At 33.7% G+C, this 23,134-nt stretch overlaps 1 protein-coding gene across 10 annotated transcripts in view; it reads left to right on the forward strand.

Moving 5' to 3' along the window:
* The window catches only part of grik2 (glutamate receptor, ionotropic, kainate 2), a 339,915-nt gene that overhangs the window by 114,099 nt on the left and 202,682 nt on the right, over positions 1 to 23,134 (forward strand). For all 10 annotated transcript variants that reach the window (XM_073925009.1, XM_073925012.1, XM_073925013.1 and 7 more), the window contains 1 exon segment: positions 17,256 to 17,437. In XM_073925009.1, coding sequence (XP_073781110.1) covers positions 17,256 to 17,437 — 182 coding nt within the window.

A 23,134-nucleotide genomic window follows, 5' to 3' on the forward strand; every position in this document is an offset into this window, starting at 1 on the left:
GGAACTGGGTTTTTGCATGATTTCAGCTGGAAGGCATCCCCTGCGTAAAACATATGCTGGATTAGTTGTCGAGTCATTCCACTGTGGCCCCTGATAAATAAGAGAAGCAAAAAAATGAATGATTTGGGACACACCAATTGTGATTATTCTCCAGACTTGACCCTTTGGCCCAAACTTTGTCCCCCATTCCCTGGTCTCCGTCTGGCCTACAGTTCGTCCAAACCCTCCCTGGTTGACGGGCTCTGTTTGAACAGTAGGCAGCAAGTGGTGTCGCAGTCAGAGGTACATTCGCCATATGCCAGAGGTCGCCTCAGGAGCAAACTCGCCAGCTACAGGATTTGCTGCCAGAATTTTCTCGTTCGCTCTTCTGCACAGCAACAACACACTGTTATTTGGCGACACTGTCTTCATGTGTGGCACAACAAAGGCCGAGGGATGTTTGATGTGTTATTATGGAAGCTTGTTTCCAGTATAGAATTAAATAAATAAATAAACAAAAAAAATATTAATAACAATGATAATAAAATATACAAATAATAATAATAATAATAATAATAATAATTGTTATAAAAATATTAATAATAATAACGTTTTATGAATACAATTTAGTTTTTTAAGAGTTGTGCGTGAATACAAGCTTGTTTCCACAATGGAAAGAAATGTATGAATCCATTAAAAACAACAACAACAAAAACAACAAATAATAATATTAATAATAACAACAACAATAATAATAATAATAAATACATTACTATTACATAAAAAAGATAAATAACAACATCAATAATGATAAATAAATAAACAAATAACAACAGAAATAGTATTATTAATATCAATAATAATAATAATAATAATAATAATAATAATAATAATAATAATAATAAAAATAATATGAAATACCAATTACATTGCTAATAGATAAAATAAATAAATAACAAGCAATAATTATAAAAATAAACAAATAATAACATAAATAATTCTAATAATAATAATAATAATAATAATAATAATATTAATAAAAATAATAAAAATAATAAATACATTACTAATAAATAAAATAGATAAATAACAACATCAATAATAATAAATAAATAAACAAATAAAAACAGAAATAATAATAATAATAATAATAATAATAATAATAATAAAAAAAAAATAATAATAATAATAATAATAATAATCATTATAAATACATTACTAATAAATTAAATAAATAACAGCCAACAATAATAAATAAATAAATAAACAAATAATAACATTAATAATAATAATAATAATAATAATGGTTCACTTATACAATTCAGTTTTTTTCAGAAATGTGTAAGAATTTGCATTCTTAACTCTTTCTTTTAAAATTATAGTATATTATATTATATTATATTATATTATATTATATTATATTATATTATATTATATTATATTAAGATATATATTAAGATTATAATTACATGGTAATAATTTTGAGAGTACAAATTAGTATTTAATTAACACATTAATAAAATAATAGTTAAATCAATTAATAAATAAACAAGTAAGCAACTGGATGAATGAACAATAGAATGAACAAACGAATGAATGAACAAACGAACAAATGAACGAATGGCTTCTTAATTTAAGATTTATTCAATCAATGCAAACAAAGTTATAACCACTCGTTTACTAAACAAAGGTACAGTAAAGAGCTCTCTCATACTATATAATGCATCACATAAAATCCATATAATATTACTGTACTTACTGCACACTATGTATGTAAATCATCTTCAAATGCAATGTTTTCAGCAATTGGTCTTTCAAAGAAACCAAATTATTTTATAATACATCCTGATTCCATGACTATATTCCCCAATTTTTGCTTAATGGAGAGATTTTCATTTTCAACATATTTCTAAGCATAATATAATAGTGTTAATAACTCATCTCTAAAAACTAATTCTTTTATCTCTGCTATGATGACAGTAAATAATATTGCACTAGATATTGTTCAAGATACTAGTATTCAGCCTTAAGTGACATTTAAAGGCTTAACAAGCTTAATAAGGTTATGTTCGGGTTATTAGGTAGGCCATTTATTACAGTGGTTTGTTCTGTAGACAATCCAATATAAATATTGCTTTAGGGGGTTAATAATATTGACCTTAAAATGGCTATAAAAAATCTAAAAAAATTCATCTAAAAAAATCTTTTCTAGCCGAAAAAAAACAAATAAGATTTTTTTCTAGAAGAAAAAATATAGAAAATACTGTGGAAATTTCCTTGCTCTGTTAAACATCATTTGGGAAATATTTGAAAATGAAAAGAAAAATCCCAGAAGGACGAATAATTTTGACTTCAGCTGTATGATGGACACAAGAATAGACAGGATAACGTGTAAATGCTCACACAAGCTGGAGTCCTGCGTTTTTCTGTACAACGGCTTCATGAACGAATGCAAACAAGCAAATCAATAGCAATAATGGCATTCCCTAATGGCTCCGCTCTGAAATGGAAAACGTGGACTGACAGCCGGCAACACAAAGCTCTGTCAACACGGCTCAGCTGTCGGCTTCAAAATGCTGTTAGAAAAATGAGCGTGAGGCACAGACAGCGTTTTTCACATGCTATACACTCTTAAAAGCAGAAGGGTTTTGATTTCTGCAGCGATGGCATTGGATTAACCTTACAGTGAGCTGTTCTTGAAGGGATAGTTCAGCCAAACTATGACATTTTGTGTCATTCTTCAAAGTATCTTTTTTTGTGTTTAAAAGAAAACAGAAATTTGTAAAGCTTTGAAAGCAGTCAAGAGAGAGTAAATGAGAACTTAATTTTCATTTTTGGAGTCGAGAAAACACAGGGAAACAAAATTATTTAATTATTTTATTTAAAAGTAAATTCAACAAATCCCAACTCAACAAAACCCTTTTACTAAATGTTGACTTTATTTAAATAAAATAAAATAAAATAAAATAAAATAAAATAAAATAAAATAAAATAAAATAAAATAAGCAAAGCATTAAAACACGCAAAAAACAATTAAAAATAAATCAAAACAAATACAGTTAAATAAAATTATAAATATATAAAATTAAAATTAATTAAATTAAATTAAACCAGCAAAGCATTAAAGCTATTTAAGTAAAAAATTAAATTAAAAATAAAATAATAAATATTAAATTAAATAATTATAAATAAAATAAAAAAATCATAACGAATTTTAAAATAAAAATTAAATAATAAAAATTTAATGAAATATTTAAAAATGAAGTTAAATTAGCAAATAATCAAAGCATTTTAATAAATACAAATAAATAAAATTACAAATAAAATAAATTTTAATAAAATTAAATAAATTAGCAAATAATTAAATTAGTTTAATTAAGATTTAATAAAATAGAAAATAAAATTAGCAAAGCATTAAACAACTTTAAATAAAAAATAATTAAAAACAAAACAACATAAATACAATACAATAAAATAAAAAATAAAAATGAAATAAAATAAATAAAATTTGCCTAGCATTAAAGCATTTTAACTTAACAATCACAATTAAAATGAATTAAAAATAATGTAATGAAAAGTAAGTAAAATAAAATAATAAAAAACTAAATAAAATAAAAAATAAGACAAAATAAAATAAATACAATAAAATAAATTTAATTAAATAAATTAGCTAAGCATTAAAGCATTTTAAATTAAATATTTAAATTAAAACTAAAACTAAATGAATACAATTGGAAAAAAAATGTTTAGAATTAAAGCACTTTAAAATAAATTAAGTAAAATAAAAAAAAAATAAAGTTAAATAAATATAAAAAATGAAGTAAAATATTTTTTTATTGAGAAGCAATTTTAGTTAGTTTTGTTCAGATGTATTAAATATGATATGGATGCAGATTTGTGCATATTTCAGTAAGTAATATGTTATTTGCCTATTTAAACATAATATTTTATAAAACTCACAATATATATATATAAAAAATTTGGAATTCATAATGTGATTATTCAACTGGGGAAGTATGGCGATAACTTTATTCATTTATTTATTTATTTACTCATTTACATACTATATTTAACTGCCGTGCCAAAATATTTAATCACCCATTACTCCATTAAAAATATGTCAGAAACCTTACGCCTTTAACAACCAGTAGGATAAGAAATATGATAGAAGTCAATGTCTACTGGTTTCCAACATTTTTCAAAGTATCTTCTTTTGTGTAAAACAAGAAAAAAAATTTACTTATAATGGTTTACACTGCAAAAAGTGCTTTTATTATTATGTTTTGTCTTGTTTCCAGTCCAAATATCTAAAATATCTTGTTTTATGAACTAATATGTCAAGATTAAGTGAGATTTTCCTTAAATCAAACTAATCTTGTGTTTTTTTTTCCCTTTTGATATAAGATTATCTTGCTTGTTTTAAGGAAAAACTTTCTTAATTTTGACATTTTATTTTTTAAAACAAGAATTGTTAGATATTTGGACTAGAAATGAGACAAAAACTCTAAGTAAGACTCTAAGTAAGATATTTTTTGCAGTGTAGAACAGTATAAAAGATAGATTGATAAAGATAATTTATATTTATCACTTTAAAACAACTATTATTTATTTTCTTTATGTAAAAAAACATTTTAATAATAATAAAAACAGCAGCAGAAAAACATCTGTTGTCCATCTGAATGGTTCTACTGCAGATAAAGACTCCACATTAATCCATAAATGCCAATAAATCATATTATTTTTAAGAGAGCACAATGATCGTAGATACAGGATAAGACAAAGTGTTGAAAAAGGAGCTTAAGGCAGCTGATGTGTGCAAGCACAGAATAAAACGAGCTCTATTAGCAGGATGTGTCAGCTATAAAAGAGCGCTGATAATTTATACTTTGATATGCGAGTTGTCAAAGCAAATGCGAGGCGTCTAAAGCAGTGTGTGTCTGCAGTGCACAAAACAAATGCTGCTAAATTATTTAATGTGTCGAGGGAAATGCATTAATAGGTTATGCATATGCCATTCGTGGACAAACCGCATCCGCAGAGAGGAACAGTGCTGATCAACATTGCAAATCTGAATGCAGAGAAGTCAATGATGTCTTTTTTAATGACCACTGTATTCTTAAATATTGTTTTCAGGATCCAGGATCAGCTCTGTTTATTACATGTTTTACAGCTAAAATATGGTAAAACTTTACCAGGAGGTTGTATTAATGTTAACATAAGCAAACAATGAACATTCTCTACAGTATTTGTTCATTTTGATGAAAATACAGTTTATGTTAGTTCATTAATTCACAGTGCATTAACTAATGTTAACACACATGAACTTGGATGTTAATAATGCATTAGTAAATGCTGAATTATGATTAATAATGCAGTGCAAATGTGTATTGCTCATGTTAGTTAATGCATTAACGAATGTAACTTATTGTAAAGTGTGACCAAAAATACTTTTGTGTTGTCTCTACTAAAAACAACTATTTCTGAATTGCAGTCAGGCGTTTATATTGGAGTTGAATTGGGTCATAAATGTTAAAATACTGATTCAAATATGTAAGCTCTCGACATACTGTAACAATTGTGCATCACACACTTTAAAAAGCAGTGCTACATAACTATATTTAAATGGGTTTCTGGGACCAAAAAGAACAGCTAAAGAACCAATACTGCTATACCTAAATTTGATTCCCCCATGATTATGAGCTATATAACCACTAAAAAGCACCTCAGTTACTACAAAGAATCACTGAAAAACATTGCGTGTGTGCGCGTGTGCGTGCATGCGTGCGTGCGTGCGTGTGTGCGCGTGCGTGTGTGTGTGTGTGTGTGTGTGTGTGTGTTTCTGTGTAGTAAAAAAAGGGTTTCTAAACATGGCTGTGTATATCTAATATCACAAATGGCATTAAAACAGCAACCCTAAAATGAAATGAACTGCTAAAAAAAAAATTATGAAAAAAAAAAATAATAATATAATACTATTTATATATAAATAAATTAATAATAAATAAACTAGTGAATAGTTATATAATAGTAATAATAATAATAATAATAATAATGATAATAATGATAAATACATAAATAAATAAATAAACATTTATGTCAACTATTTAATATTATTAATAATAATAATAATAATAATAATAATACCAATAATAATAATAATAATATAAAATAATAATAATAATAATAATAATATAAATAATAATAATAATAATAATAATAATATAAAATAATAATAATACCAATAATTATCATAAAAAAATTATTAAAATAATAATAATAATGATAATAATAATAATAATAATAATAATAATAATAATTAATAAAATACTATTTATATATAAATTAATTAATAAAAAACGATTAAATAGTTATATAATAATAATAATAATAATAATAATAATAATAAATAAATAAATAAATAAATAAATAAATAAATAAATAAATAAATAAACATTTATGTCAATTATTTATTAATAATAATAATAATAATAATAATAATAATAATAATAGTAAATTAAATATATATGTGAATTAATAATAATGATGATGATAAAAAAAAAAAAAAAAAAAATAATAATAATAATAATAATAAAATAATAATAATAATAGTGATCACAATAGCCATAATAGTTAACAAATAAGTAATACGTTAATATCCATATATAAATACAGTAATAATAATAATAATAAATGAACAAATAAACAAATAATTGCTCATAAATAAATAAATAAATAAATAAATAAATAAATTACTAAATAAATAAATAAATAAATAAATAAATAAATAAATAAATAAATAAATAAATAAATATTGTAGTATAAGTGTATATGTATAAGTTATGTAATGTGAACAGTCCCTGTGACTTTATGGTACTTTGTGACTTTTTGGATGATCTGTTCAGTTTTTAGTGTAAAGTCCTCTATAAAGAAAGCCATTTGGCTGGAACCCACATCGGCTATTTAAAAACATGGACAAGAAAGGCAAAGAAAATACATCAGCATGCATTCATCCGTTTCATCAGTTTTAATTTATTCCGCTTGAGTGCAGCAATCCAGAGGTGTTTTTCAAAGCCCATCATATCTCTAGCAGTGCCAGCAACACTGTTTAGACAGCTGCGGTGCCATGTTTCCAAAACAGGCATCATTTTTTAGGGCTTTATGTCCTGTAATGTCTTATTAATTGCTTTGATAACTGGTGCTTTGAAACTGCCTTTTTATTGCTGAGAAATAATTCATATTTCTAATATCATTTTAATGCCAACCATTGTAATCTGAGCCTCTCCGCTGCTTATGGGCTAAATTTAAACTAATAGTGCGTTTTTAAATGAGTGGACGATTATGCCTGGGGTGAAATGATAGTTTAATTTAACCTAAAGATAATTTCATTCCAGACAAATCCTTTAAAGATGTTATTTTTTTTTCTCCCATTGCAAGGATAAAACCTCATTTAATGGACTTCCAAAGGCAGAGGGATTGAAGAATGCTGGTTGAAATGATATTTTTAAGACTATTTCTGAGCACTGCAACCATATTGTAGCATTCTGATGACTGATGATTGAAATTTAGAGGGGAAATGGCTCATTTACAACCTCACACTTGAAATTTAGAAGATGTATACAGAATCCTACTTATGGTATATATATATATATATATATATATATATATATATATATATATATATATATATATATATATATATATATATATATATATATATATATATATATATATATAATGTACATTCACTGGCCACTTTATTAGGTACACCTGTCCAACTGCTCGTTAACACATGTTTCTAATCAGCCAACTACCAACAATTACCAGTTGCTGACTTTGAACGTGGCATGGTTGTTGGTGCCAGACGGGCTGGTCTGAGTATTTCAGAAACTGCTGATCTACTGGGATGACGTAACGTCAACCAAAACATGTAGAGAGGGCAAGACATAGAGTAGCTCCTCCCCTTTTAAAAAAAGCTCCTCCTCTTTAAAGTTGTGATCTTATCCCAGCTCTGCCAGTGGGAGTGGTTAAAATGTGAAGCATCTTAAAGGGGGCGAGGCTTAGCAGATACTCGAGAGCATTTGATTGGTTAGAACATTTGACAGGAAACTGAACGACTTATTTCTTTATTTATATCTCTTAAATACAGATTTTCATGTGCACTAGCTTATAAATTTCATAACAACTACTACTTTACTGATACTAATACCTAAAAACTATATTAATTTTAAGAATACATCTGAAATTCACTCCCAGGTGCTCGTGTAAAGTTTCTTACATCATCACAGCCAAGTCTGCTCGTATTCACAAAGGATAAACTTCTCAAATGTCCTTCCAGATTTCAGGAAGACTATGATATTAATGAGAGAACAACGGTTGTTGATGTTTCGTCAAAGCGGTAACGGCTCTGCAGACTGTCACACATAAATAAACCCTTACAGTCAAGACTACATTAACCTTCACTCTCCTGTCTTATGTCTGACATAATCTCTGCCAAAACATGAAGAGAGTGCAGGACATCGTGTAGCTCCTCCCCTTTTATAAAGGGCTCCTCCCTTGCAAAAAAGTTTTGTTTTCATCCCAGCTCTGCCAGTGGGAGTGGCTAAAATGTGATGCATCTTGAAGGGGTGTGGTTTGTCAGATACTAGAGAGCATTTGATTGGTCAGAAGATATAACGAGAAACTGAACTGTTAATTTCTCTATTTATATCACTTGAACACGGATTATGACACTGTTTTGGCATGCACTAGATATCCAAAAAACTAACAATACTGATACTAATATCTAAAATAACTCCATATGTTAATTCCATGCGACCTATAAGAGTTCTCAAATGTCCTTCCAGATCTCAGGAAGCCTCTGATTTTAATATGAGAACAGGGTTGTGGATGTTTCGTCAAAACGTTTAAACGTTTGCAGTTTGTCACGCCGGTGACCTGCTTCTACATCTCATTCAATTTGCGCTACACTTTTAGTCACACATAAATAAACCCTCACAGTCAAGGCTACATTAACCTTTACCTACCTGTCTGATGTTTGATGTAACGTCAACCGAAACATGTAGAGAGGCCAAGACATTGCGTAGCTCCTCCCCTTTTATAAAGGGCTCCACCTCTTTAATATTGTGTTTTTATCCCAGCTCTGCCAGTGGGAGTGGCTAAATGTGATGCATCATGAAGGGGGCGTGGTTTGTCACATACTAGAGAGCATTTGATTGGTCAGAAGATATAACGAGAAGCTGAACTATTTATTTCTCTATTTATATCACTTCAACACGGATTATGACACTGTTTTGGCATGCACTAGATATCCAAAGAACTAACAATACTGATACTAATATCTAAAATAACTCCATATGTTAATTCCATGCGACCTATAAGAGTTCTCAAATGTCCTTCCAGATCTCAGGAAGCCTCTGATTTTAATATGAGAACAGGGTTGTGGATGTTTCGTCAAAACGTTTAAACGTTTGCAGTTTGTCACGCCGGTGACCTGCTTCTACATCTCATTCAATTTGCGCTACACTTTTAGTCACACATAAATAAACCCTCACAGTCAAGGCTACATTAACCTTTACCTACCTTTCTGATGTTTGATGTAACGTCAACCGAAACATGTAGAGAGGCCAAGACATTGCGTAGCTCCTCCCCTTTTATAAAGGGCTCCACCTCTTTAATATTGTGTTTTTATCCCAGCTCTGCCAGTGGGAGTGGCTAAATGTGATGCATCATGAAGGGGGCGTGGTTTGTCACATACTAGAGAGCATTTGATTGGTCAGAAGATATAACGAGAAGCTGAACTATTTATTTCTCTATTTATATCACTTCAACACGGATTATGACACTGTTTTGGCATGCACTAGATATCCAAAGAACTAACAATACTGATACTAATATCTAAAATAACTCCATATGTTAATTCCATGCGACCTATAAGAGTTCTCAAATGTCCTTCCAGATCTCAGGAAGCCTCTGATTTTAATATGAGAACAGGGTTGTGGATGTTTCGTCAAAGCGTTCAAACCTTTGCAGTTTGTCACGCCGGTGACCTGCTTCTACATCTCATTCAATTTGCACTACACTTTTAGTCACACATAAATAAACCCTCACAGTCAAGGCTACAATAACCTTCACCTTCCTGTCTGATGTTTGACGTAACGTCAACCGAAACATGTAGAGAGGCCAAGACATTGTGTAGCTCCTCCCCTTTTATAAAGGGCTCCACCTCTTTAATATTGTGTTTTTATCCCAGCTCTGCCAGTGGGAGTGGCTAAATGTGATGCATCATGAAGGGGGCGTGGTTTGTCAGATACTAGAGAGCATTTGATTGGTCAGAAGAAATAACGAGAAGCTGAACTATTTATTTCTCTATTTATATCACTTGAACACGGATTATGACACTGTTTTGGCACGCACTAGATATCCAAAAAACTAACAATACTGATACTAATATCTAAAATAACTCCATATGTTAATTCCATGCGACCTATAAGAGTTCTCAAATGTCCTTCCAGATCTCAGGAAGCCTCTGATTTTAATACGAGAACAGGGTTGTGGATGTTTCGTCAAAGCATTTAAATCTTTGCAGTTTGTCACGCCGGTGACCTGCTTCTACATCTCATTCAATTTGCGCTACACTTTTAGTCACACATAAATAAACCCTCACAGTCAAGGCTACATTAACCTTCACCTTCCTGTCTGAAGCACTCAAAAAGCCAGCTTTCACTTTCCTCTTCAATTAATGCCAAAGGGAAGCAGCATTCATCTCACATCACTGGCTCTTCTGGAGGAGGACCAGACAAGCGCGGAGGATTACAAGTCAGACAGGCCGTGCTTTTTTTTCTTCTTTTTTTTACAGCAACTTTGGCAGGGAGCACTCGAACGATTCAGCCTCTCCACGGATATTTATTACGGGCCGTTCTGTTGCATGATCGGGGCCTTTTAATAAGCGCTTGGGCTGATTAAATATAAATGCTTTGTTAAATATGAATCAACAAACGGTTGGGAGGTATTAGGTGCAATCGATAAAGATCACCACATGCAGTTTTTCATTTACGCAAATGGCTTGAAAAGTAAACCAGCGGCTCACTGGAAGCTGTAGGAGTCATTTCATTAGCGCATGAATAGCAAATGATCTACAGTAATGCTGCTAGAGTGTGTGCATTCTTATTTATTATTATTATTATTATTATTATTATTAATTGTGCATGTTACTTAGAGTCCATTTTTAAAACTTCTGCTTGGGAATTCTGTTTGAATGGGGAAACATCAAATTCTCCAAAGATTGTTGATTGATATTAATGGCATATTTGGAACCACCAATAAGATTGAACACCAACTGTCTCTTTAGTTTTATTTCGAAATATTCAATTCATACAACATCTGCAGAAACTCACGTTTGGTCAGAGCCTCTCCCCTGGAGAATCATCAGTCTATAGAGATCACTGATTGGCTCCTGTACTAGAAGGCGGGGCTTTATTCGCCCTATTGACTGTTACACTTTTACACATTCAAAAAGCTACGAGTGTATTGATGCTGTGTTTCGATGTGGTGCTTACCCATTTGTCAGGGTGTCTAGGTTTTAACAACAAAACCAACCTACAGCCAATCAAAACTTGCCCAATGGCCAATCAAAACTAGCCCAATGTCCAATCAAAGCTAGCCCAATGTCCAATCAAAGCTAGCCCAATGTCCAATCAAAGCTAGCCCAATGGCCAATCAAAGCTAGCCCAATGGCCAATCAAAGCTAGCCCAATGGCTAATCAAAACTAGCCCAATGGCCAATCAAAGCTAGCCCAATGGCCAATCAAAGCTAGCCCAATGGCTAATCAAAACTAGCCCAATGGCCAATCAAAGCTAGCCCAATGGCCAATCAAAGCTAGCCCAATGGCCAAGCAAAACTAGCCCAATGGCTAATCAAAACTAGCCCAATGGCTAATCAAAACTAGCCCAGTGAATCAAAACTAGCCCAGTGGCTAATCAAAACTAGCCCCATGGCCAATCAAAGCTAGCCCAATGGCCAATCAAAACTAGCCCAATGGCTAATCAAAACTAGCCCAATGGCTAATCAAAACTAACCGAATATCCAATCAAAACTAGCCTAATGTCCAATCAAAGCTAGCCCAATAGTCAATCAAAACTAGCCCAACGACCAATCAAAATTAGCCCAGTGACCAATCAAAACTAGTACAATAGCCAATCAAAATTAGCCCAGTGGCTCATCAAAACTGGCCCAATGACCAATCAAAAATAGCCCAGTGGCCAATGAAAACTAACCCAATGACCAATCAAAGCTAACCCAATGGTCAATTGAAACTAACCCAATGGCCAATCAAAACTAGCCCTATGACCAATCAAAGCTAGCCCAATGGCCAACCAAAAGCCCAATGACCGATTAAAACTAGCCAAACGGCCAACAAAATCTAGCCCAATAACCAATTAAAACTAGCACAATGGCCAATCAAAGCTAGCCCAATGGCCAATTAAAACTAACCCAATAGCCAACCAAAACTAGCCCAATGACCAATTAAAACTAGCCCAGTGACCAATTAAAACTAGCCAAATGTTCAACAAAGTCTAGCCTAATAACTAATTAAAGCTAGCCCAATGGCCAATTAAAACTAGCCCAATGACCAATAAAAGCTACCCCATTGGCCAATCAAAACTAGCGCATAGCCAATCAAAACTAGCCCATTGGCCAATCAAAATGAGGCCAGTAGCCCATCAAAATGAGCCCAATGGCCAATCAAAATGAGCCCAATGGCCAGTGTCCTGTTTTATCCTACCTGCATCATTTATATCATTGAACATCAATTTGGTTTGCAATATGTAAAACCTTTAACATGGACTTAAAAAACAAGTGTTGAAAAGTAGCCCAATTGCAAGGGAAAACTGCAGACTTGGCAACCCTGACATTCGTGATGCTGGGAAAAGATCTGGACCTGGATCAGTGTTTCCCAACCCTGTTCCTAAAGGCACGCCAACAGGACATATTTTGGATGTCTCCCTTATCTGACCCATTCCTTTCAGGTTTTGGAGCCTCTGCTAAAGTCCTGATGAGTTGATTCAGGCGAGTTTGATTAGGGACAGGTTGAAAACGTGTAATGTTACTGTGCCTTTAGGATCAGGGTTGGGAAACACTGCTCTAGATGATGGAAAAGCAAAATTATTTTTAAGACTTGCCAGATCCGGCAATAGCACTAGCAAACAGTTTGTGCAGGTGGATAATGGATTCTCCAATGGTGTTACTGTGAAAAGTACTGGGGTGCAGCTAGAAGGGCGGTATAAAACATATGCTGGATAAGTTGGCGGTTCATTCTGCTGTGGTGACCCCTGAATAAAGAGACTAAGCTGAAGGAAATGAATGAATCAGTGGCCAACCTTTGGTGGTGTAACTCCACAGCAGTGCGGCTTTTGTATCTAAAATGGGACATCTTACAATCTCATGGCATTTGGGACGGGACCGATGTAGAAATAGACTCCAGAAGACACGAACTCTATAGTTCCTTGTAGGTCCTGACTAACTCAGAAATACGTCTTCCATTGTGTGAAGTAAATGAGGGCGATGGGGATTTTGGGGGCAACCTAGATCTCCTTTATTCAGCTGATGAACTTTTGAAGTGGGAACGTAATGCTTCATTACATTATTAGGTGGCATTTCATTGACAGAAGTGTCCAACATTTCATTGGGAAGTAGTTCATAGTTGGAACACAGATTGATAGTGAGGGGCTATTTCATTTCTCCCCTAAAATATTATGACTTCCATCTGTATGGCTTATCCTTATGCGTCTTTAATTAGGAAGATAAGAATAAAATGAACTGAAGCTTTCATGTGGATGGCTCCGAATGATGTCTCACAGGATCTGTTGTACGTTTAAAATAATATTCGGTACCAGAAATGACAATTCTGTCATCATTTACTTGAGATTCTGAGTTTTTTATTCTCCTCCTGCAAATGATCATGCTGTTCTGCGTGAAATAAAAGCAGTAAGCATCTCTCATTTTAATTTGCACTTCAAATACATCAATGATGTAATGTAAATGTAATGTGTATTTATATAGCGCATTTATTGTGTATAGCCATACACTCAAAGCGCTTCACAATCATGAGGGGGGTCTCTCCACACCACCACCAGTGTGCAGCTCCACTTGGATGATGCGACGGCAGCCACAGGACAACGGCGCCAGTGCGCTCACCACACACCAGCTATTGGTGGAGTGAAGAGAGAGTGATAGAGCTAATTCAGTGGAAGGGGATGATTGGGAGGCCATGATCATAAGGGCCGATAGAGGGACTTTGGCCAGGACACCAGGGTTACACCCCTATACTCTTTCACAAGAAGTGCCATGGGATTTTTAATGACCACAGAGAGTCAGGACCTCGGTTTAACGTCTCATCCGAAAGACGGCGCCCACTGACAGTATAGTGTCCCCTTCACTATACTGGGGCATTAGGACTCACACAGACCACAGGTTGAGCGCCCCCTGCTGGCCTCACTAACACTACTTCCAACAGCAACCTAGTGTTCCCTAGTGATCTCCTATCCAGGTACTGACCAGGCTCAGCCCTGCTTAGCTTCAGTGAGTAACCGGTCTTGGGCTGCAGGGTGAAATGGCTGTGGCATGATGAAAAAACATCCATTTATTTCTTAAAAAAAGGAACATTCCTGTATTTGCATACCGCTTTACATGATCAGCGATTCATTTTCATAATCAAAACAGTTGATCAGGGGCGCAACTACACATTTACTGAGGGGTATGCGGGTTCAAATTTTGTGTGATCCCTCTTATTTTGGCAAACTAATAATTAAATTAATGAATTAATAACAAATGAAGACAAATTTTCAGATTAACCTTATAACTTTTGACATTATGTATGATTTGACAGTTTATTTTGATAAAAATAAAAACAAATCAAAACAGTTACATCTACATGAACACTTTAGGCTGTGTGACTGCATGTTATTGTGTTAAATGATTTTGAATTAAACAATAACAATGTTATATTTGTATAAAATGCAAAATAATGTTTTTTATCAAAACATATTTATTTATTTTTATTATTTAAAACTTTTAATAAGGATAATTTTAAAAATAGTTTTGGCACAATGGCGCCCCCCTCCCCCCCCATGTGTGGCGCCCCTATGCGCCGCATATACTGCATACCCCCTTTTTGCACCACTGCAGTTGATTAATAATCACTAATCACCTCATTAAATGACCATATCTGGAAAGTAACTTGATTGCTCAATATGTAATTGAATTACTTGACTTAACACTTAAAATCTATATACATTTTAATGCAGGGCGACACAGTTGCCTCACAGCAAGATGGTCACTGGTACTGGATTTCTGTGTGGGGTTTGCATGTTCTCCCCGTGTTGGTGTGGGTTTCCTCCGGGTGCTCCGGTTTCCCCCACAGTCCAGACACATGCGCTATAGGGGAATTGATGAACTAAACTGGCTGTCGTGTATGAGTGTGTGTCTGAATGAGTGGCTATGGGTGTTTCCCAGTACTGGGTTGTGGCTGGAAGGAACATAACATATGCTGGAATAGTTGGTGGTTCATTCCGCTGTGACGAACTCTGGTAATTAAAAGGAAGTAAGCCGAAAATGGATGAATGAATAAATTTCAATGCAAATTAAACTTTTTTAATTATTTATAATTGTGCCGAGCAGAACTATCTAGCTTTATTAAAAATGTATCACTTAAAGAATAATAAATATTGTCCTGTAAGTATTAAAAAAAAAAATCTGCATATTTCTTGCGTACTGTTAAACATTCAGAGTAATTCAGAGACACAAATCAATTAAATCAACTTAAGAAATCTTAGTGGATTTATCATAAATCAATTGTTGTCCTAAACAAATCTCAGGAATTGTTGTTTCAGCTCTTATTAAATTAGTTTGAACAAAGAGCAAAAGCCTTTTTGAGAGCATATGCTGACATTCATTTCTGATTAAACGAATTGCTTCTTATCCTCAATGTCATATGCACTCACCGGCCACTTTATTAGGTACACCTGTCCAACTGCTCGCTAACGCAAATTTCTAATCAGCAACTCAATGCATTTAGGCATGTAGACATGGCCAAGACGATATGCTGCAGTTCAAAGCGAGCATCAGGATGGGGAAGAAAGGAGATTTAGGTGACTTTGAACGTGGCATGGTTGTTGCTGCCAGACGGGCTGCTCTGAGTATTTCAGAAACTGCTGATCTACTGGGATGCACAACCATCTCTAGGGTTTACAGAGAATGGTCTGAAAAAGTGAGCGGTAGTTATGGGTGCGCAAATGCTTTGTTAAGGCCAGAGGAGAATGGCCAGACTGGTTCCAGCTGAAAGAAAGGCAGGAGTAACTCAAATAATTAAAACTGTTGAATAAAATTAAATTCATATTTCGTCACTTTGCTTTGCTTAAATTATTTACAGTATCAAATAACCTAACAATGAAAAGCAATCCCTTACTTTGCGTTTTCTGTGCAAAAGAAATCTGTAAACTTATTACTTTGTAACCTATTATGTTTATAATATGCAGGAGATGTAAAGTAATGTATAATAGAATGTTTAATATACCATAAAGGGCACCTATTATGCAAAAATCACTTTTATTCGGGGTTTAAACACAGTTGTGTGGCATCAGTGTATGAATATAACGAGCTTCTAATGATACATACGTATTAATTTAACTTTTTTTTTTATCAGACTTGATTTAAACAGTCTGCAGAAACACTTGGATTGACATTCTCCCTTTCTACATGTCATCAGAGGGGAAAGCTCCGCCCACTAATGAACACCTCTGCCTAATTAGCATATGACGTCAGTCTTGTTTTTGAATCTTCCACTATGCTGACACATATGCATTTGTAGCTCCGCCCTCTTCTGGAAAAAAGCATCTCATTTAAATTTAAAGTGACAGTCACCAAAACACCACAACTAGGATCAAAGCCTGAAAGTGTCAGTTTCAGAGAGTTATAAACCACTATCTGTGTGCTATTTTGAGTTGAATCTTCACATGTCTTCTAAAAAGGGGCATAATAGGTCTCCTTTGACACATTATAGCCTACATAAAGCAGTTGAAAGATAGAATATCAATTTTGTAGGGCTATTTGATGACAAAATAAATAACATTTGTCCATTTGTGTTTCATGAAAGAAAGAAAAAAGTCTTTGTAACAACATGAGGATGAGTAAATGATGACAGGATTTCTGTTTTTTTGGGTGAGCTATTCCTTTAATACTGTAATAGCCTGATTTATATTCTCTCTCTCTCTCCACTTAGGTCTGATTCGATTACAGGAGCTCATCAAGGCTCCGTCTCGTTACAACATCCGATTAAAAATCCGGCAGCTACCAGCAGACACAAAAGATGCCAAGCCGCTTCTTAAAGAAATGAAACGAGGGAAAGAGTTTCATGTGATCTTTGACTGCGGGCATGAGATGGCGGCGGGCATCCTGAAACAGGTGAGTCACGAGATTATCTGATTTGTACAGAACAGTTTAAAATACGAACTCAATGTAATGCAAATATGAAGGCAAACAAACAGCGGTTTATCATGAGCATTTTATCGAGAATTATTTACACAGTTGGCTATAAGAAGGAACAGAAATGCTATCTGACTAACCTCTAGCAGCAAAATGTGTCTGGAAAAATATTCAAAGGCTTTTATTGTCATAAACGGCGTAGACGTGAATGCGTCTGAGTGTTCTGATTGGATAAAGTAGACGTCTCATTTCAGCAAGTTCTAGATGTTAACGCACTCTTTCCGGCAACCTTCCTTCTGTGTTCACACAGCGCAGCATTCCGGCAAATTACCGGTAATCTTACATGGTCTCTATCTGGAAAATTGCTGGAATGAATTTACCGGTGTTTTCAAAAAGGGCCTGTTCACACATACAGACCTTTCCGGAAAATTGCTGGTAATTTTCAGGGAAGGTCTGTATGTGTGAAAGGGGCTAATGTTTTCTATTGTTCACCAGTAAGAAGTCGTTTCTAATCAATTCGAGGTGTTGTTTAGGACAAAAACTCCTTTTAATATGAAAAATATTCCCTTTGGTACCCTTTTATGGCCGTTTCCACTGTCAAAATGCGTACCGAACCAAACCGTACTGTACCACTTTTTCGGCACCCTTTCGAAAGGGTCCCAAACACAAGAAAGGGTACCAAAAGTCGGAGCTAGACTCGCAGCTGAACGCTATTGGTTTACAGAGATACGTTATTCGCTTACGCAACAAGCCAGAATGTAAACAAAGGACCCGCCATGTTTGAAATACACAGTGAGAGATTACAGCGGAAATATATATACATATATCATCGTCCTGATGAACAGGCACACAGCCACGGAGTAGAGCAGAATCTACCCAGTGCCTCGTAGTTTTTTTTTTACGAGCCAGTCTGACGCGCGAGCGGTTTCGCTTTCTTCCTTGCGCTCGTCGCGCATCTATATCTGAAATAACAAACTTCTTGAGCTGATTATAATAACGTGCGCTTGATTATTGACGTGCTTTGGAAACCCGATCTCGTGAGAAGCTGACAAACCCGAGAGTGACACATTCAGAAAGAAATGGACAAGCGCGAGAGTGGAGCGGTCAAAAAGCTGGGAAAAAAGGAGCACGTTATTTCTTCAGCAAACGTGAACAAACTGCCTTGTTTTAATTATTATCATCACCTTTTGGACTAATATGAACTGGGAATGATGGAATGACTCTCTAACAGAGGCTTCATGTGCTGCTGAAGATTACAGACACAGATGAGAGGTTTGCGCTGACTGTAGGCTATACTTTGTGTTGTTTTGAACCTAATTAAGGACGGAATGTCTGATGTATGTTGTTTTTCTGTAGTTGGTAACATATCGGAGACTGTAAGGGTCTGTATGTGTTCATATATGTTCATTTATTTATTTATTTAATATAATTACAGACGTTACAGTAGCCTATTTCACACTGTCATTGATCTGCAGTTATAATCAACTTCTGTTCATAGAAAAGTTGGTAATAAACATTTATAAACAAGTGTTTATGTGTGTAAAGCATCTGTTTTGTGAGAAGTGCTTTTCATATCATATGCGAGCGACCTGTGCAGCTTTACTGTAGACATTTTCTCTAGCGAGCATGATGTCGACTGAAACTTTCTGTCTTACACCACGCCCACCAAAAGGGTACCCTTGGTAGTGGAAACGCAAGCCTGATAAAGGTGACCCGTACCGACCCGAACCGTACCGTACTGTACCAGTCAGTGGATACGAGCCATTACATACTGCACCTTTTAAATGTTTAACTTTTTGTTATATTTGCTAAAATCATTCAAGTGAATTTTTTTGTCCTCAGTAATGTACACACAACACGCAATTTTGACAGAAAATAAAAACACAATTGTTGAAATTTTTGCAGATTTATTAAAATCGAAATACTAAAATATCTGAAGCCTATGAGAATCTACCCTGCCTTAAAGAGCTCAAGCATTTAAAGTCACAGAAATGGCTCAACACTATTGCATTTAGCTATATGAATAGCAAAGAATATGCAGATCTCCTTGTGTTGTTTTGCATTTTTTTAATTGACTTGTAAAGAATTAGACCCTGGTTTTCCAGTTTCTAAGATGTTCCCTGTTTGTACGCTAAGATGCAGCACTTATAGCAGGGGTTCCCAAACTTTTCAGCCCGCGACCCCCAAAATAACAATGCCAGTGACTCGCGACCCCCAAAATCCTCTGAGGTGGTTATAAATACAGAAACCTTGCATGCAATGACGCAGACACACCAATTAAATTTGTGTCAGTGCTTTAAATGTGCCAGAAAGTATAACCTGATGTTATAAAATCAAAATGCCTTTGACGCTATTGCTGCATTTAATATAATGTAATTACCCCAGGGGTCGCAATCCAATAGAATTAGTAACTATATGCTACTATAGTAACTATATAGTATATAGTAACTATAAACGACTATTTTTATTTTCAGTATAGTTATGGATAAAATATGTTAATTCTTATGGTTTAATAAAAATAAATAGATTTTTGGAAATCACCAGGCGACCCCCCCCTTTATTGCCCCGCGACCCCCCGGGGGGTCCTGACCCCCACTTTGAGAACCACTGACTTATAGGATTGGCTCTTTTGAATGCTTGAAATGAGAAAAAGTGCATGCATAGTTTCTGAGCTGTTAATCTATTGTCTTTTTGGATCTGGTTGTGAGATTGATTAGTAAACAATCAGTGAAGTGTACAGGTTTCATTGATTAGCCATCAGCCAGTCAAGCTTACATGCTCCGCTAGTCAGTATGTGTGCATGTAATTAGTCGATGGTATAATGCTCATGTTGTGTGTGTGTGTGTGTGTGTGTGAGAGAGAAAGTATGTGAAACAACTTTAATCTAAACAAACTAGTATCTTATAAACATCACCAGAAACAACTTACAAATTGATGGAATAATACATTTGCCTCATATTCGAAATAAAGTCCTGCATACTTTCTCACGTTGCAGAAATCCGAAGAGAAAACTGATATTTGAGCATGTGGCTTAACTGCAAGAATATTCCCCCAATTACAGGAATAATCAAATATTAAAGTGGGTATTATTCAAGCCGAAATTGACTTACAGACCTCCTTAATCAGTTTTCAGACCAGTGGAGTGATAATGAAGATACTCATTATTAGTGGCAGTGGATATATGCTTCCATAATGGGCAGCTCTCAAGAGGCTTTGTCTGATATATCCACATTTAAAACTTTCGACTTTTGTGAAGCCGTCCACACTTTTGAACTTCTGCAAAAATCCGCTCGGGCTCCAGAGCCATTATTTCCCGACCATATGCTTCACGCAAGACTGAATTTAATAATTAATTTCACTTTAGGGCTGATGATGGCATTGATATAACTGGGTCTGGCGGTGATATAATATTTCATACATCTGAAGCTCTCTCAAATTCACTTTAGTTCAACAAAAGGAGTGAGTGTTCTATAATTAGATCCTAGCGTAATGGTATTTGTTTTATTAAAAGCATGTAATGATGGGCTGAGACAATTGTGCTAGCTGCCAGTCAGTTTATAGACCAAATATTAGACGTAGGATTTGCTGCAAGACTTGTGTGTGTATAAACATGTCCTTTCACATTAAATGAGGAACAGCATTATTTCATGGACTGCGGGTTTGCTGTCAGGTCCAATATGAGTTTTAGCTGCTCCGTCCTTAATATAACAACCTCCCTACAATGTCAACATTACATAATTTACAAAAAATTCTGTACAGTCAATTAAATCCAGTAATAATAATAATAATAATAATAATAATAATAATAATAATTATAATAACAATTATTATTATTACTATTATTATTATTATTATTATTATTATTATTATTGATTATTATTATTATTATTATTATTATTATTATTATTATTATTGTTATTGTTATTACTAATATAATTATTGATTATAATAATAATTAATATTATTTTTATTGTTATTGTTATGGTTATTATTAATATAATTATTGATTATAATAATAATTATTATTATTGTTATTGTTATTGTTATTATTAATATAATTATTGATAATAATAATAATAATAATAATAATAATAATAATAATAATAATAATAATAATATTTATTATTATTATTATTATTATTATTATTATTATTATTATTATTGTTATTAATATTAATATTATTATTAGTGATTATTGATTATTATTGTTATTATTATTATTAATAATAATAATATTATTAGTGATTCATTATTATTATTATTATTATTATTATTATTATTATTATTATTATTATTAGTGATTATTGATAATTATTATTATTATTGTTGTTATTATTAATATAATTATTGATTATTATGATTAATATTATTATTATTAATTATTATTATTATTATTGATTATTATGATGATTATTATTATTATTAATATTATTATTATTATTAGTAGTAGTAGTAGTAGTAGTAGTAGTAGTAGTAGTAATTAATAACAATTTAATTATTTTTAACCCAACAGTTAATCAAAGTGCTTTAAAACAGGAATAAAAGAAACAACAATATCAAAAATGATTCAAGAGTTCACACTGATATCTGATTATGTGATGAATGCTTAAAATTCTGTCCTAGAAGAGAGCCCTGAGCTCATAAGATCCTCGAGCCTGGGGCTCCCTCCCGTTTGCAAGGCGAGAGGGGAGTTTGAGCTCAGGTAGATGTATTAGTTAATTAACTTAAGCTGCATGTTTTTGGACGGTGGGAGGAAACAGGGGAACCCGGGGTAAACCCACGTGAGCACGGGGAGAACATGTTAACTCCACGTAAAAACGTCTGCTGGCTTAGTAAGGACTAGAACCAGTGACGATCTTGCTGTGAGGCAACAGTGCTAACCACTGGGCCGCCGTGACACCCATCTAGTAAAGAAGGAGGACTAGGGTTGGAAGGGGGGATTCTTTAAAACGAAGTTGGCTGTCATGTGGAACTCAAGCAAGCAATCATAAGCATGTGATCCTCTCGAAATTAGGTTATAAATAATCTTCACAAAAAAGGATGAGAAAGATTGTAAACATTTGAGGGAGAGTAAACAATGAGTAAAGTTTCATTTTTGGATGAACTATCCCTTAAAGGGATTATCTCCATAAGGAGCTTGACTTTTAGTCCAAATCTGTCTATAATGCACTTCTACCCTGTTGGGTTGACCGCCTAAAACTGCACCTTCATTACAGAACTTCACCCATATTTTACTATGGTGTCAGCTCTGTGCTAACTGAAATAATAGCGAATTCATCGTGTGCAGTTTAGGAGTTGCACAATCTCTGAATATTACTTCTCTGTGACATGGATTTTCATAATGTGACCCCTTTAAGGAAAGTTCAGAGCTGTGACGATCTTCATTGTGTCAGTGTTAATTCCCGCTCTCCCGTCGGCCATCTTTCTGACACTTTTGCTCACTAACTGTGTGAGTTCTGCTGGCTGATCTGAGTAAATGTGGGTTTCCTGTATATATGTGGGTTTCCTGTAGACTCCTGCAGTCCACCTGGACAGAAAAGCAGCTGTTATTAACAGAGCTCCAGCACACAACAGCAGATGTAATTACTGACCTGACCTCTAGCCATTCTAATCACCCGCACCAGCCTGACAGAAATAATAATGTGTGATTTATAATCGCTCGGGTGGTCTCACGCG

Source organism: Danio rerio, chromosome 16, assembly GCF_049306965.1.
Source record: "Danio rerio strain Tuebingen ecotype United States chromosome 16, GRCz12tu, whole genome shotgun sequence".
In the NCBI taxonomy this organism is placed as follows: Eukaryota; Metazoa; Chordata; class Actinopteri; order Cypriniformes; family Danionidae; genus Danio; species Danio rerio.